This window comes from Cimex lectularius, unplaced genomic scaffold (assembly GCF_000648675.2).
Source record: "Cimex lectularius strain Harlan isolate CLEC.00 unplaced genomic scaffold, Clec_2.1 scaffold102, whole genome shotgun sequence".
NCBI lineage: Eukaryota > Metazoa > Arthropoda > Insecta > Hemiptera > Cimicidae > Cimex > Cimex lectularius.
Genome location: NW_019394228.1, coordinates 1,251,376 through 1,264,602, shown reverse-complemented (window position 1 = coordinate 1,264,602; position 13,227 = coordinate 1,251,376). Strand labels below are relative to the sequence as shown.

The 13,227-nt window shown below is 34.0% G+C and overlaps 1 protein-coding gene across 2 annotated transcripts in view; it reads left to right on the top strand.

The window, feature by feature from the left end:
- The window catches only part of LOC106665498, a 110,699-nt gene that overhangs the window by 15,706 nt on the left and 81,766 nt on the right, over positions 1-13,227 (top strand). Inside the window, exon 1 of one of the 2 annotated variants that reach the window (XM_014391950.2) lies at positions 1,836-2,040. The exons of the other annotated variant lie outside the window; for it this stretch is intronic. Within the exon in view, the coding sequence (XP_014247436.1) occupies positions 2,012-2,040 (29 nt within the window). The 5' untranslated portion in view covers positions 1,836-2,011. Of the gene's footprint in view, positions 1-1,835; positions 2,041-13,227 lie in introns of those variants that run through there. 2 annotated transcript variants of the gene reach the window in all.

Below are 13,227 nucleotides of genomic sequence, written 5' to 3'. Positions count from 1 at the left end.
GTTTGAATATAATTAATTAATACTTTAATGGTAAAAAGCAATGTAAAAAACTTTAATTTATATGAATTTTTGAAATTTTAGAACAGAAAACATCATTTTTAATAAGTGCTCATTGATTTTTATTGATCATATGAACTGGTGCCTTTATTGAATAAAACATGGTAGTTAATTTTAAAAGGTCTAAATTCTATCTAAATTAGAACACGTTCTAGAAAGCTTTTTCGTTTGTCCTATCAATGTAGAGTTTTAAGAAAATGTTCTTCTTGACAGATACAAGCATGACAAAACATTGATAGATTTACACACTATCTGTATGACTGTAAATACTGTACGACTGTAAATGAGATGGGCCCTAAACACATTTTTCATAGTTGTGCATTATTTTTCTATTTAGCATTTCTACTTGGGTGTCTGGAGAATAAATGTTTATCTTATGAATCCAACTGTTTGTTGATTCAAAATGTTTGAATCGTCTTCTTTCCGTGAAGGACTTTAAAATAAAATTGTGAAGTTGAGGCACAGCTAGTCTGTAACACTTCAGGGGTCGTTAAATTTCATTATTTTCAAATATTAAATTAAATGTAAAATATGATCTCGATTTTATTAGACGTAATTAGAATTGGCATTCTCCGTTTTTTTCTGCTTCAGGTCGTTTATTTTTCAAATTTTGTTAGTTTTCGTAAAAAATTTTAAAAAGAAGCCAAGACAGGATCAAGTATATTATGGATAGTCTTACAGAAAATATTTACATTGTTAGTAATTAAATTGAGAAATTAGCCATTGTTTAAATTTTTCCAAAAAGTGTGGCATTGACAAGTAACGAAAACCATCTCTTTGGATTTCAAGTCGAAAAATTGGATTCTTAATAAGTCCTTTCATTTATTATTTATGAGAATATAAAGCTTCTGGCAAAGGGTAATCAACTGTCTTTTGAAAAATATCCAACTCATCATTAAACAGAACTTCATCAGATTTTTTAGGCTATTTACATCCAGCTAAAAACATTCAAACGAGAGAAGGATATTTATAAGTACAGCTATGTTTAGTGGTCTAATTGACCATATTAATTATTTCAATAAAAAGAATAATTTCTTATTATGTAAGGTCTTAGTTGAGATGAAAAAATTAGTGTCACGTGCTGGATTCGAACCCACCAATAGCAGAAGGTCGTAGGTTCGAATCCAACTCGTGACACTAACTTTTTCTCAACCAAGACCTTACATAAAAAGTATAATTAATTGAGATATTTATAAAATTGGATGTATGAATGGTACTAACTATTTTTTTCCGGAAGTCATTGTGTACAAAATAGTCGATTACCTTACTTTATTTCTCTCATAATACGTTTTGTTACATTAACTTGACATTTTAAATGATCTTTATGGTCTTAATTGAGAGTGTAATGTTTTTTTATTGCTGATATCTAGGTAACTTGATAGGTTCTTTACGTCATGATAGATTAACTTTTATTGTTAATTTATTGAATCAGTTTTTTAAGCATTTTTTGGAGTACAAATTTTATTAAGTTCATAGATCGTACAAGCAGTAATAGTAGCATATGAGCATAGTTGATCTTTGATTCGCACGAATTGACCCGACCAGTCAGTTTTTCATCCTCATCCAGTACTAGTATAAATCTGTTTACGCAATCGTTCCTTTTGCTTTATCTACCCAAAAGGAGAGATAGAAGAAGTCAAAAGGACAAAGAAATGGGAATGGCACCGACGAAGAAAAATACCTAGGCTAGATCGGGCTAAAACTCCCCACCTTAGGAGACGTCGAGACCCCACCACAGGTAGGACAAGAGTGCTTTACCCTCTCTTTAATTCCACTGTTTTGGAACCAGCTTCCATCAGTTTATTTGGTAAAACGACGTCTCGAGGGTGTCCGATTGTCTGTGATATGTGACTGAATCCCAGTGCCATCCGTTTACACGATTCTCCAAGGATCTGGAGTTGATCTGCAGTGAGCCGCCTCAATAGAAGCCCCAAAGGTGCAACGCCTTTTCCAAATGGCAGCTACCTGTATGATATACGACCAGTAAGTTCTACTTAGAGATGGTACTACTTCAGATCCAAGAAACGTTTACATTGAAAAAAATAAAAAATTTTAAAATCAATATTCTTATAAAGCAATATGTTGAATTTTTGGAATAATTAGTGTTTAATTTAAAAAATCAATAATGCAAATGGATTTTTTTATTGCCCTTCTATTGACAAGTAACTATATTTCTTGTTCGTATCTATTTGTTTATATTTTGATAAGTAGAAATATATTTTTTTTCGAAGTTCTTGGATAATTCCATTTTTCTCGTTATCGATGGAAATTGTTTGATTTGTCCAACACTATATTATCTATTTACATATTTGTTAACAATTTTGTTATACATAAAAATTAATAATTAAACCACTCCCGTTCCTGGCTTGGCGACCATCTGACCGCCTCCCCTCTTTCGATTGGCCTGCTTGCAACAATGACGCACGGCCGAATGAAAAAAAAATCAAATCCGATGAGGATATCAAATAGGTCCGGGGATTTGGGATGAAATGTCGGCCGATTTCCGGGTTTGAGTGGAAGAAAAACGACTCTTTTTGTGGAAAAACTACCGAGATCTTGCCTCCGCCGGCCTGGGGCCTCATGAGGCCGCGACTCCTTAATTGCAAGGATCTTCCGAACAGAGCCAAGGACGGCAAAAGGATCGATCAACACTCTCCTCGATACCTACGAACATTCTTTCATGCCAGAAGAAAAGTTTAAAGATCTAATCCACTATAAACATTCTATCAAAATATTAAGAAATACCACGTCCTTCCTCTTCATCTACTGAAGACCTTAAAAACCTTAGGGCTATTATTGATTTAACAGTATCTTTCTAATCAATCGATGGCTCAACCTTATTTTTTTTATGCACAAAGAATCCTTTTTTGGTTTAAACTTTAATTTTTATATGCTTAAGAAGTGTAATTTTACTAGTTTAAACCCGTGTAGCAGCTTTTCAATTTAAAAAATTCTCATTTTAATATAAAATTTTGTACACAGTTTTAGTCGATCTAAATATTTAAGAAGTTAAGATATGTTGACCGTGTCAACAATAAAACGACAAAATTGGACAGAATTTATACACTTTCAAGATCAATATGAAGTTTTGTCATCTTTATCGATCAATGAATCATTCCTTAATTTTTCTGAGCCCAAAGAATTTTGATTTTAATTCAAATCATTAGTTCTGACTTGAAAATAAATTTTATATACATGTCTTATCCAACATAAATATTCAAAATTTTAAGACATTTTGACTACGTAAAGATTTCGCAAAATCTGAAAGGATTGTAATATTTCAAAGATAAATATGACCTTTATTCATGATCTTGTCGTCAGTATCAATCTTTAACTCTTCTTTGACGGAATAATCCATTATTTGGCCATACTTTAATTTATACAGTATGCTTAAGTGTAACAATTTTTAATTTCGACCCTCAAATCCATAGGTTTGTCAGCTGTGAAGAGTACATTTTGTATAGAAAATTTTACTTCGGCCAATGTAATCGAATATTTAGGGCATTTGACTATGTAAACAATGTAATTATTCCAAATTTGATTAGAATTTCAAATTTTGAAGTAGATTATTCGGCATATTTTCGTCCTTAATAAACCAATCCTTAAGTTTTTCTGAGTCTAAAGAATCTTTTGTTGGGCCATAAATGCTTGAGAGTTAAATATTAGACGTTTCAGCCAATCAGCATTACAGTTGTAACCGAAAATTTTGACTTTAGGGTACAGTTTGTACACGCCGTTTTACATCAATCGGAGTAGTCCACATTTAGTACATTTTGACTAGATGACCGATATAATTATGCGTAATTATTTTTTTAATTTTTAGTAATCTCATACGCATGTTTTTGAAAGAATAATTCGTTGGGTTATACTTTAAATTTAAATGTTCTTAAGAGTATCAATTGAGCTTGTTAGATAAAATCATGTAGTCTGTTTACTTCCAAATTACCATTTGGCTATAAACTGAAACTGTTTTATTGTAAGTGTGCCCATTTAATTAAACTTTCAATGGACTAGAATTATTTGTCATATTTACGTCCTAAAATATACAAAATTTGGCTAAATAAAAAATATGACTAACTATGAACTATACAAAAGGCTTTACACATTCCCAAGACGATTATTTAAAGTTTTGATATCTTCAATCACTAACTTTTCTTTATTGGGTTGTTTTTTAATTTAAATATGTTTAAGAGTAATTATTGAAACTTCAATTGTCTAAAGTCAGTGGGTTTTACTGTAGAATTACCAACTGTTATTCCAGCCATCTGAATTGGGTTGTTTAGTCTTAGAAGATGTGTGTACTTCTTACTTGACTTAGAAATTTGTTTTTCACATTTAGTCCATTCAAAATGTATCCTGATTGTTGATGGTACAATCGTAAAATTCTCCTAAGTACTTTTTTTGATGTTTTGGTATCATAAGAAGTTAGGCATGCTTTCAGTACGATTTAACCTTAGGATTATCAGGACTTATTTATATCTTCTAAATGTCTTATTTATTCAGAAAACGATTTAGAATGAATCTAACTGTAGTTTTCTTTTACCGTTTGTATTGTAGTGGAAAAATCTGGAAATGCGATATTTGAGAGGTTTAAGTTTAGTTCTCAGGAAACCTTCTTTGTTCCATCCCCTAAACTTTGCTCTACTGTTTAGTGGGATAGTTAATTGTCTGAATATTTCCACTTGCATCAATAGAAAGTTCTACTGTTTAAAACAGCAGTTCTATTTACACACTATATCATTATGTCCACATAATTAAACCTTCAAGGTTTAGAGGAATTCTTTTTAAATATTCATTTTTCAAGGAACTATTTAAATTAATCTAACGCTAGATTTACTTCTGCTGACAGTGCCTCTGTTCTGCTTGCAGCATATTTTAATATTTCTGTGTCGTAAGATTTTTAGTGATTTTAAAGCTTATAATTCCATATTTTATTGTACTTTTTTTTTTTTTTTTTTTTTTTTTTGATAATTGATTGCATCTGAAGAAACATGTATGGCCATTTTTAAAGTTTTGACAGGTGGGTTTTGTGTTTTGGATCACCTGGGCCTGTCCTGTCCATTGTTTGATATTGTTCAGTTCAACGTCCGGAATAATAAAGGACGATAAGGGCAATAAATATTTATCTATGACGAGCCATTAATGACATCCAAACAGCGAGTATAGGCGGATGAAACTGATAATTAATTACTTAATTAATTAAGTTGTGGTTAAAAATTCGTTTGTACTTTTTTGTGCGAGGAAATTTAACTTTAAACTTGTTAAAAGAAGCAGTAAATTCTAGAAGAAACTCGTGGTTAAAGTTTATCGACCTTACGACTCGACGAACCTTATCGTTTTCATTGATAAAAAAACATTGTTCAAGTTTGTTTTAACTGAAAGAAACAAGCAGACAGGTTTATCAAGAATCTCTTTGAAGTTTGGAAGTACAAATATTGGAGGATTGTTAGACAAGTGTGTACAAAGATATTCAAAATCTAACTGGAAACTTTGAATTTATAATTTCACTTCTTAAAGAGACCCTCTTTCATTTTGTGCAGCATTAAATCTCAATTTATTTATGCCTTGGACCTCAACGGGATAAACATTCTCCCCCTTTTAGCCACCTAATAAATGAATTATTAAAAATTGCTCAGGGAACAGGTTTTTCGGGCGTTGGTGTTACAAACCTTGGTGGCACAGATTGCCCTGCTATGCTAACTTAAAAGTACTTAAGAAATTAAGAGAAAACGGCTTATCGTCCAGAATTGGATGAACATCTGTCATTCCAATTGGCCGAATAGAGTTAACAATATCAATGAAAATTTTAGAAATCATTAAAGCACGGAATAGAATGCGTGAAGCTTTTTAGAGAAAAAAATCCAAGAAAATAGAAATCTATGTTCGGTGCCTTGTCGGTTTGTTCTGGCGGCATTACCACCCGTATACGTATTTCCTGATTGAAAGGATATTCTAAAAAGCCAAGGCCACCAGATATATATTTATTATCTATTATTTTAGTAAAAACGATCATTTCTCGATACAGTATGACAGGGCGTTCGAATAAGATATTTTTATTACCAAACTACTGTAAATGGATAACACGATAAACTTATTCAATTTTATATTAAAATTGAATTTGATCAAAATGTTCTTTTTCCTTCAAGGAACATGTCAGGTCAGCGCTTTAACTATATATGACAGTTTTTAAAAGATAATTATATATAAAATCTTGAGGAACTCGTTACTAAAAATTCAGCAATATTGGTATCTCCCAGAAAGTTTATATTAATTAATTTGCCAGTGGGAAAGTCTACTGTACGATATATNGGTAATTGTGGGGAATGGAGTAATCTTATTTATGTGTTAGTGTGACTTTGTAAATTACTATGAAAACAGGTATAATAGGTTTTGTTGGATGAAAAAACTGTCGGCATGTGAAGATCTCTGTGAAGTGTGTTATTGTGTAAAACGGGGAAGAAACAATTAGTCTTAAAATTTTGGATTAAAAAGTTTGTAATCTTTGAATACTGGAAAATTTGGCCAATCCATAAACTTGGCATCCGTACATCCGAATAGGTTTGAGTAGGTATGTGTACGCCGAAAGTTTTGATTGTAATGGTAATTTTGATTGTCGGTTGGGTAGGTAATAAAGCAATTTAAATCGTTTGTTGAGTGTCTGTTTTTTTAATCGTGTGTGTGGATCCCAAGTTAGTCTTCTATCAAATGTAAGCCCTAAATAGTTAACTTTGTCGGATTGAGGAACAGGTTCATTGTATATACTAGGACAAGTCTCACGGCGGAGTTTAAAGGTCATATGTTGTGACTTTGAGGGATTAAACTTTATTTTCCAAAGATTGCTCCAAAAAAAAAAAAAAAAAAAAAAAAAAAGTAATAAGATTCTCCGCTTGTTCAAACTTCAAGTAGAATGTAATGAGAGTGAATGTCGATAGTCACAGTGTAGAAAGTTAAAAGACAAGAGAGCAATTTCTTCGAAGAAAGTTATAATTCAGTATTTGAATAGGCTATCGATTTCGATTGTGGTCTTTCAACATAGGAAATCTTTCAATTTGAAATTTTTCATCGTATTTTAAAACCCACAACGGTTCAAATCGGTTTAACCACGAACATTTCGAAGTTTACCACGGTCCGAAAGGTCGCCTTCGAATAATTTAATAAAAATTATAAAAATATAACGTTTGGATATTTTTAAACCTAGAAAAAGGAAAAATGTGACTTACAATCGTGACCCCATGACCGTGTGCGTGTGCCCTCCGTCCGGGCGTGAATGACCTTTACATTTCACAGCTTACATCTGCGTAACTATATAGTATTAGAAGTAGTGCGTGAAATTGTCTATAGTTTAATCGCATATTAAAATAATTAATTATTAGATGATTAACCTTGTTGTATTACGGAGTACTGAGTTTTAAATGGCGGCTTATTGATTTTCGTGTTTTTATCAGCTGCTGTTCCAGAGGCAGAAAACGCAATCCGCCCGGGTTACTTTATCAAATTAATTCAACTTTGTCTCGTCTCCATATGTAGACTAGGACGTGATAAGCCTCAATTTACCGTAAAAGTTGGACTGAAGCAAAAGCAACCGGTCGTATGGAGTAATGACATTCGTTTCTTACCATCCTTTTCGAGATGATCCATTGGGCGAAACATCTCTCAGGAAATTGGGCCAGGCTTCAAAATTGGATTCGAGCCTCAAAGGGCGCATGTTCTTCCTGTTGTTGTCACTATTTGTTTTATTTAAACAGGAAACGATGAAAAAGTAACATTTTACGCTTCCCCGGAGAACGTCTGGACAGGTTGATGAACCGCGAAGGCTGAAAGGCATTTCCCTTGAGTACGTGATGCAAGGAAATGGCTTGATGGGACCTTTGTCCCATAACGGGCTCTGCAACTCTGACGTTGATAAATCCTTTTTCTCTTCGGGATTTCGAGAAAAGGGGGTACAATCTCGATGCAAACTGCATTTATGGAAAGAAAGAATGTGCTTTCGTAAGGGATTATTGTTCTACGTTCTATAAAACTGCAGGTTGAAAACAGATTTGTACTGTCAGACTAGCTAATATTTTCCTGTACAATGTCAACTCTTCTCTTATGATATCTAAATACACTGATGGACAAATGTAACGCACCACTCAATTTGTTTAGTTAAATCCATTATCTTTCTACATTGGTTACATGTTAGGAGCTATCGTAATCAAAATCAACAGTAAATAATGCTTTGTTTACTTTTCTGATACAAAAAGTAGCATTATTCTATACCCTTCTAGCTACGCCTAAAGATCGGTTTCAGTTAATCGTTGATTTCATTCGATATAATTATTCAGAAATCGTGAGATGCGGTCTGGTGTGATGTAGGCTTCAGAAAAACATTTTCTTTATCGTGCCAATGTTTCTATCTTTATTGAGATCATCTTCAGGGCTCATAGTGTTTGTTTTCTGGGTAATTGTGCCATTCTTGCGTGTCGTGTTGAGAGTGCTCAGTTGAAATTTGTTCATAGAATCCCATGTTCTTCTTTCTTCTCGTGTAGAAATGTGTGGTGATTAGTGACCGTTAATCGATGATTATTCAGAAATCGTGAGATGCGGTGTGGTGTGATATAGGTTTCAGAAAAACGTTTTCTTTATCGTACCAACGTTTCGATCTTCTCGAACACTGAGCCAGATGATCTCAATAAAGATCGAAACGTTGGCATCATAAAGAAAATGTTTTTCTGAAACCTACATCACATCAGACTGCATCTCACGATTTCTGAATAATTATCGATTAACGGTCACTAATCACCACACATTTGATATTATTCTTATTCTTAAACTAAAACTTTTTCAATGGCTCCAGTCCACATTTGAGCGAGTTTGATAGTGTCAGGGTCATAACATTATTAGAAAAAGGCTACTGCCAGTGTGAAGTCCAGATTTGAACCCAATCTAACACATTTCGGACCAACTTAAGTGGTGAGACGACGGCGAAACCCAGTCCTAACACCCTAGTAGAGTTGGAAACAGCTTTTCTTGATGAATGGGAAAGAATACCTCAGGACTTTGTCAGAAATCCTTTCCAAGGAATGCAAAGGCTCGTGCCAGAGGTGGAAATAATTGGTATTAAAGGGGACAAAAAGTTTTTTTTTTCACTTTTGTTTATTCTTTTTTAAAAGTCTTATTATTATTATTTTATAAGAAATCCTTTCCAAGGAATGCAAAGGCTCGTGCCACACATGTCGTTAAATGATACTGAAGTATCGTGATGAATCAGAGAGAATCATAACTCGTACATTATTAAAAGAAATTGTAAATGCTTCTGGGCCAAGCAATAATTAAAAATTAATATAAACATATTCTTTCAATTAGAACTTTCTAAGTTCCTGCCTGTAGAATTAAACGTTCGCGTTTTGGAAGTGTCCACGTTTTTATGTATTATTTTCCACTTAGAATTAAAGGGATTTAATGTCTTAATTATTTTAAAGTATTGGTGGTGGTGATAACCACGGTGAAACTTTCAAAAAGCCAAGAAGATTCCATTTTGTCTTATTTCCCCTGAGAAAAGGCAGTAGTGAAAATGCCAACACGCACAATCTGAGATAGCATAAAGGTTTGAAAACCGACATGCCTCTGACCGAGAACAAACTGCGAGTACAAACGGACCCTGTGAAACCAGGGCAGATGAGTATTAATGGCCCCGTAGCACTGTTTTAAATTATTTAGACACAATTTCTTCATAATTCGTTCGTCTAGTTTAATCGGTTAAAAAGTTGCCCCCTAAGACGAAACGCCTCTTTTAACAAATAACATTCGCACGCCAATCCGTAAATATACAAAATGCAACATATAATTGAGGTGTGTCATGGTTTTCAGTAAGAAAGTGGTGAAGAATCCTGGCTTACGAGTGGTGGTTTGAAATTGAAACGTGATTATTAGTGCAGGTGGCTTAATTGCGTTCATGTTCTTTTTGAAGTTGCGACGATTAAGGTTGTTTAATGAAAGTCGAAGGAGAAAAGTTCAAATCGCGTCGTTGCTCTGGAAAGAAATCTGGAACAAACGTGACCTCTTCATGAGTTGCTCGTTGGCAAATAACAAAAAATTCTTTTCACCTTACTTTCATATTATATAATTTTATAATGTTTATTTATGTTTTTTTCCTATTGATGTGAATGAGATTGTATTAGTATTAAGTAAGAGAGCTGAGGTTTTGACTATGAGGTTAGATGTTGAAGAACTCGGCACGTCAGCAGGATCGAGTTATCATGTTCCCTCGCCCTTGAACTTTTCTTAAGATTTCTTTTGTCAATTAGTTTCTTATTCTTTTTTATTTTTTATTTATCCACCTTCATCCCCGAGAGCAATGACGTTAATGGTAGGACTTAGATTGTTATTTGAGTCGTAATTGAGCCCGTCGTTAACGACTTCATTTCCGAACATCCTGAAACCCGTGCGGAATTGAAATCGTGACTCATTTGCCGATTCACCACCTGATTCATCCCGAACGGAGCGGACCACTCTTTTCGATCTGAGGGACCGTTTAGCCTCTCTTATCCACACAATAATTGTTTCTGCATAACTAGATCGACAAATTGTTCTAGAGAAAAAGGCAAATATTTTAATAAAACACCGATACGATCTACGTCTCGTGCACTCAGCCCTTTTTTTAGAGAGAAAAGGCCATGCGAAAAGGCGATTTATTAACTAACAACGGTTGAACCCGTGCTTTATAAATTTGAAACTTGCACTGTAAAGAAACGTCTACCGTAGCCAATTTCACATACTTGGAGTTTCAGCCTGTGAAACAGTGCAATTTTGTCGGCTGTGTAAAGTTGGGACTTATTACCCTCGTTTTGACACGACACGAATTACTCTGATGCATTCGTTGAGAGGTAATATTTATTCATAAGTGATTACTCTTCTACAACAATAATAACACACAAAGGCAATTCGCCGGATTTAAGAATGGTTCTCAGACACGGTAGCGAGTTTCAGGGTTCAAAAAATTTTAGGGAGATTGGAAATTTTTTATTGTATATCGCGGTCAAAATATGTGTTTTGTGTTTCTGTGTTTTGTATGAATGAGTGTATTTATTAGAGTGAATGGGGAGGGGCTGATGGTGTAATAGCATCCCCATGTATTTTGTGTTTCTGTGTACATATGAATTAACCCCATCGACCCCAATTAGATTAGTTTGTCATTGTGTTCAGATCGATGGTGGAATATTATTGATACTCCATCTACTAAATAGATGCAATGTATATAGGTGTGAATGTATTTAGTTGTGTGAGTGCGTATTGAGTGTGTTGTATTTTGCATGCGCTCGGGGCTGAAATTACCAAGCTGTCGGATGCTCCTTAAAAATTAACACACACACACGCGCGCGCCTGCGCCCACACTATTACAAATGCTGTCACTTTTTCCATGCATTGCTGACGGTTAAGAGATTTCAGTAAACACAGCAAGTGCGCCTACAAGCTTCTCCATGTTTTAACATAAAAAAACTGAATTTAATTTTATATTTACACTTTAGCCAAATATTTATTTTGTTTTTGCCTATTATAATAAAAATGTCGATGGGTTTTAAGAACTGTATAAACGAGAAAAACAAGTAGGAAGTTCTAGGACAGCCGATGGAGAAAAAACATTTTATAAATCATTTTCACCGCTGAAGCGTAAAGGACAAACAAATCTAAACTATAATACACCCATCAAGGTCGAAGTATTTGCTTTATATATTATTATTTTTATTTATTTATTCAAGTTTCAACCTACTTTTATTCAAAGGCAGAGATAGGGAATGCCTGTATTTCTAAAATGCAATTGTCCTGGGCATGTATTTTGACTCTAATTTCGAATTTGTTGGAATTTGTCGCGTTAAAGTATTAAGACGTGTCTTATATATCTTTTCGATTGTTGAAATTTCTTAAATGTTTTGTTAATAATTAAACATCAGGTAATGTTTGACCTTTGATCCGACTGAACAAGGTAGTAAACATAATGCGACTTGGATATATGATCAGATATGATTTTGCAATCACTTAATTCATTCAAATATGAAAGTGATTCGTTCCTCTGGCCTAACGAGAAATCGAGTTACTGATCAAATTAAATTGAAGAGTTTGTGGCTTAAACATTTTGAACCAATTTTAATCTCGTTATTAACGGTGAAGTTGAGACTTTTCTTGTCGAAGAAGACTTCTACCCGAAGGGATTGGGAAAAGTGAAACTGACTTGTGCAAGTTCCGCACGAGCTGAACCCACAACCTGGGCGTTGGCTGGAAACGTTCCAGCCGATCCTTCAATCTTCAAATATTGAAGATAATATTGAAAAATTTAAAATGGTAAAATCATATGACATGGGCAGACCGCGGTCAACGTACTCCACCGGCCTCCGAGTTGTATTTGAAATTTAAAAGACAGGATCAGAGATAGGATCGTTTTTATATGTCCATTTGCACAAGGACGCCCTTTAGTAAATAGTCCTGTGCATTATTTCAAACGTATACTCCGTGACTTTAAGCCTTGACACTTCGGCCAGCAGAAACTGAATAAACAACGAAGAATTTTCTAAATAAAACAGAAGAAACGGTATGCAATGTTCACCCATAGTGAAATCTATATTCAGGAGCTTTTTTTAACATCTTTCGTTAAGAGTGAACAGAAGCTACATCCAAGTTTTTTTTTTTTTTTTTTTTTTAATTGGTAGTCGTTAAAAGAAACCAGTGGATGATCCTGCTTGGGAATCTAAAAGCTCGTCCTTACTGGCAGCATTCCAAATATTTTAGATAACAAAATTGCCATCCTTTTTCCCAATTATATATATTAAAAAACTTTTGTGCTCTGAACTTGTTTTGTTTATTTCTAATTGTTTAATTATACCTTTTGATATTTATTGATCCTTTTCTATCAAAACACAATACATGTGTGTGCTTTTTTTGTGTGTGTGTGTGTGTGTGGGTGGGTGGGTGTGCGTGCGTGCGTGTGTACATCTAGGCTAATGCAACGTATTAGCGCCATTTAATATCTGGTTTCTATACATGACTGAAGAAACCAGCAGATGAGGCCTTGAAAATGGCTGATTATTGATGACCTCATCTAAGGCTTTAAAAAGGGAGCAGACCAAGGTACATTGCAGTTGCGATAATGAGACGGTCGAGGTCTGTACGGAAAATAATTTGTCAATCAGAACGTTT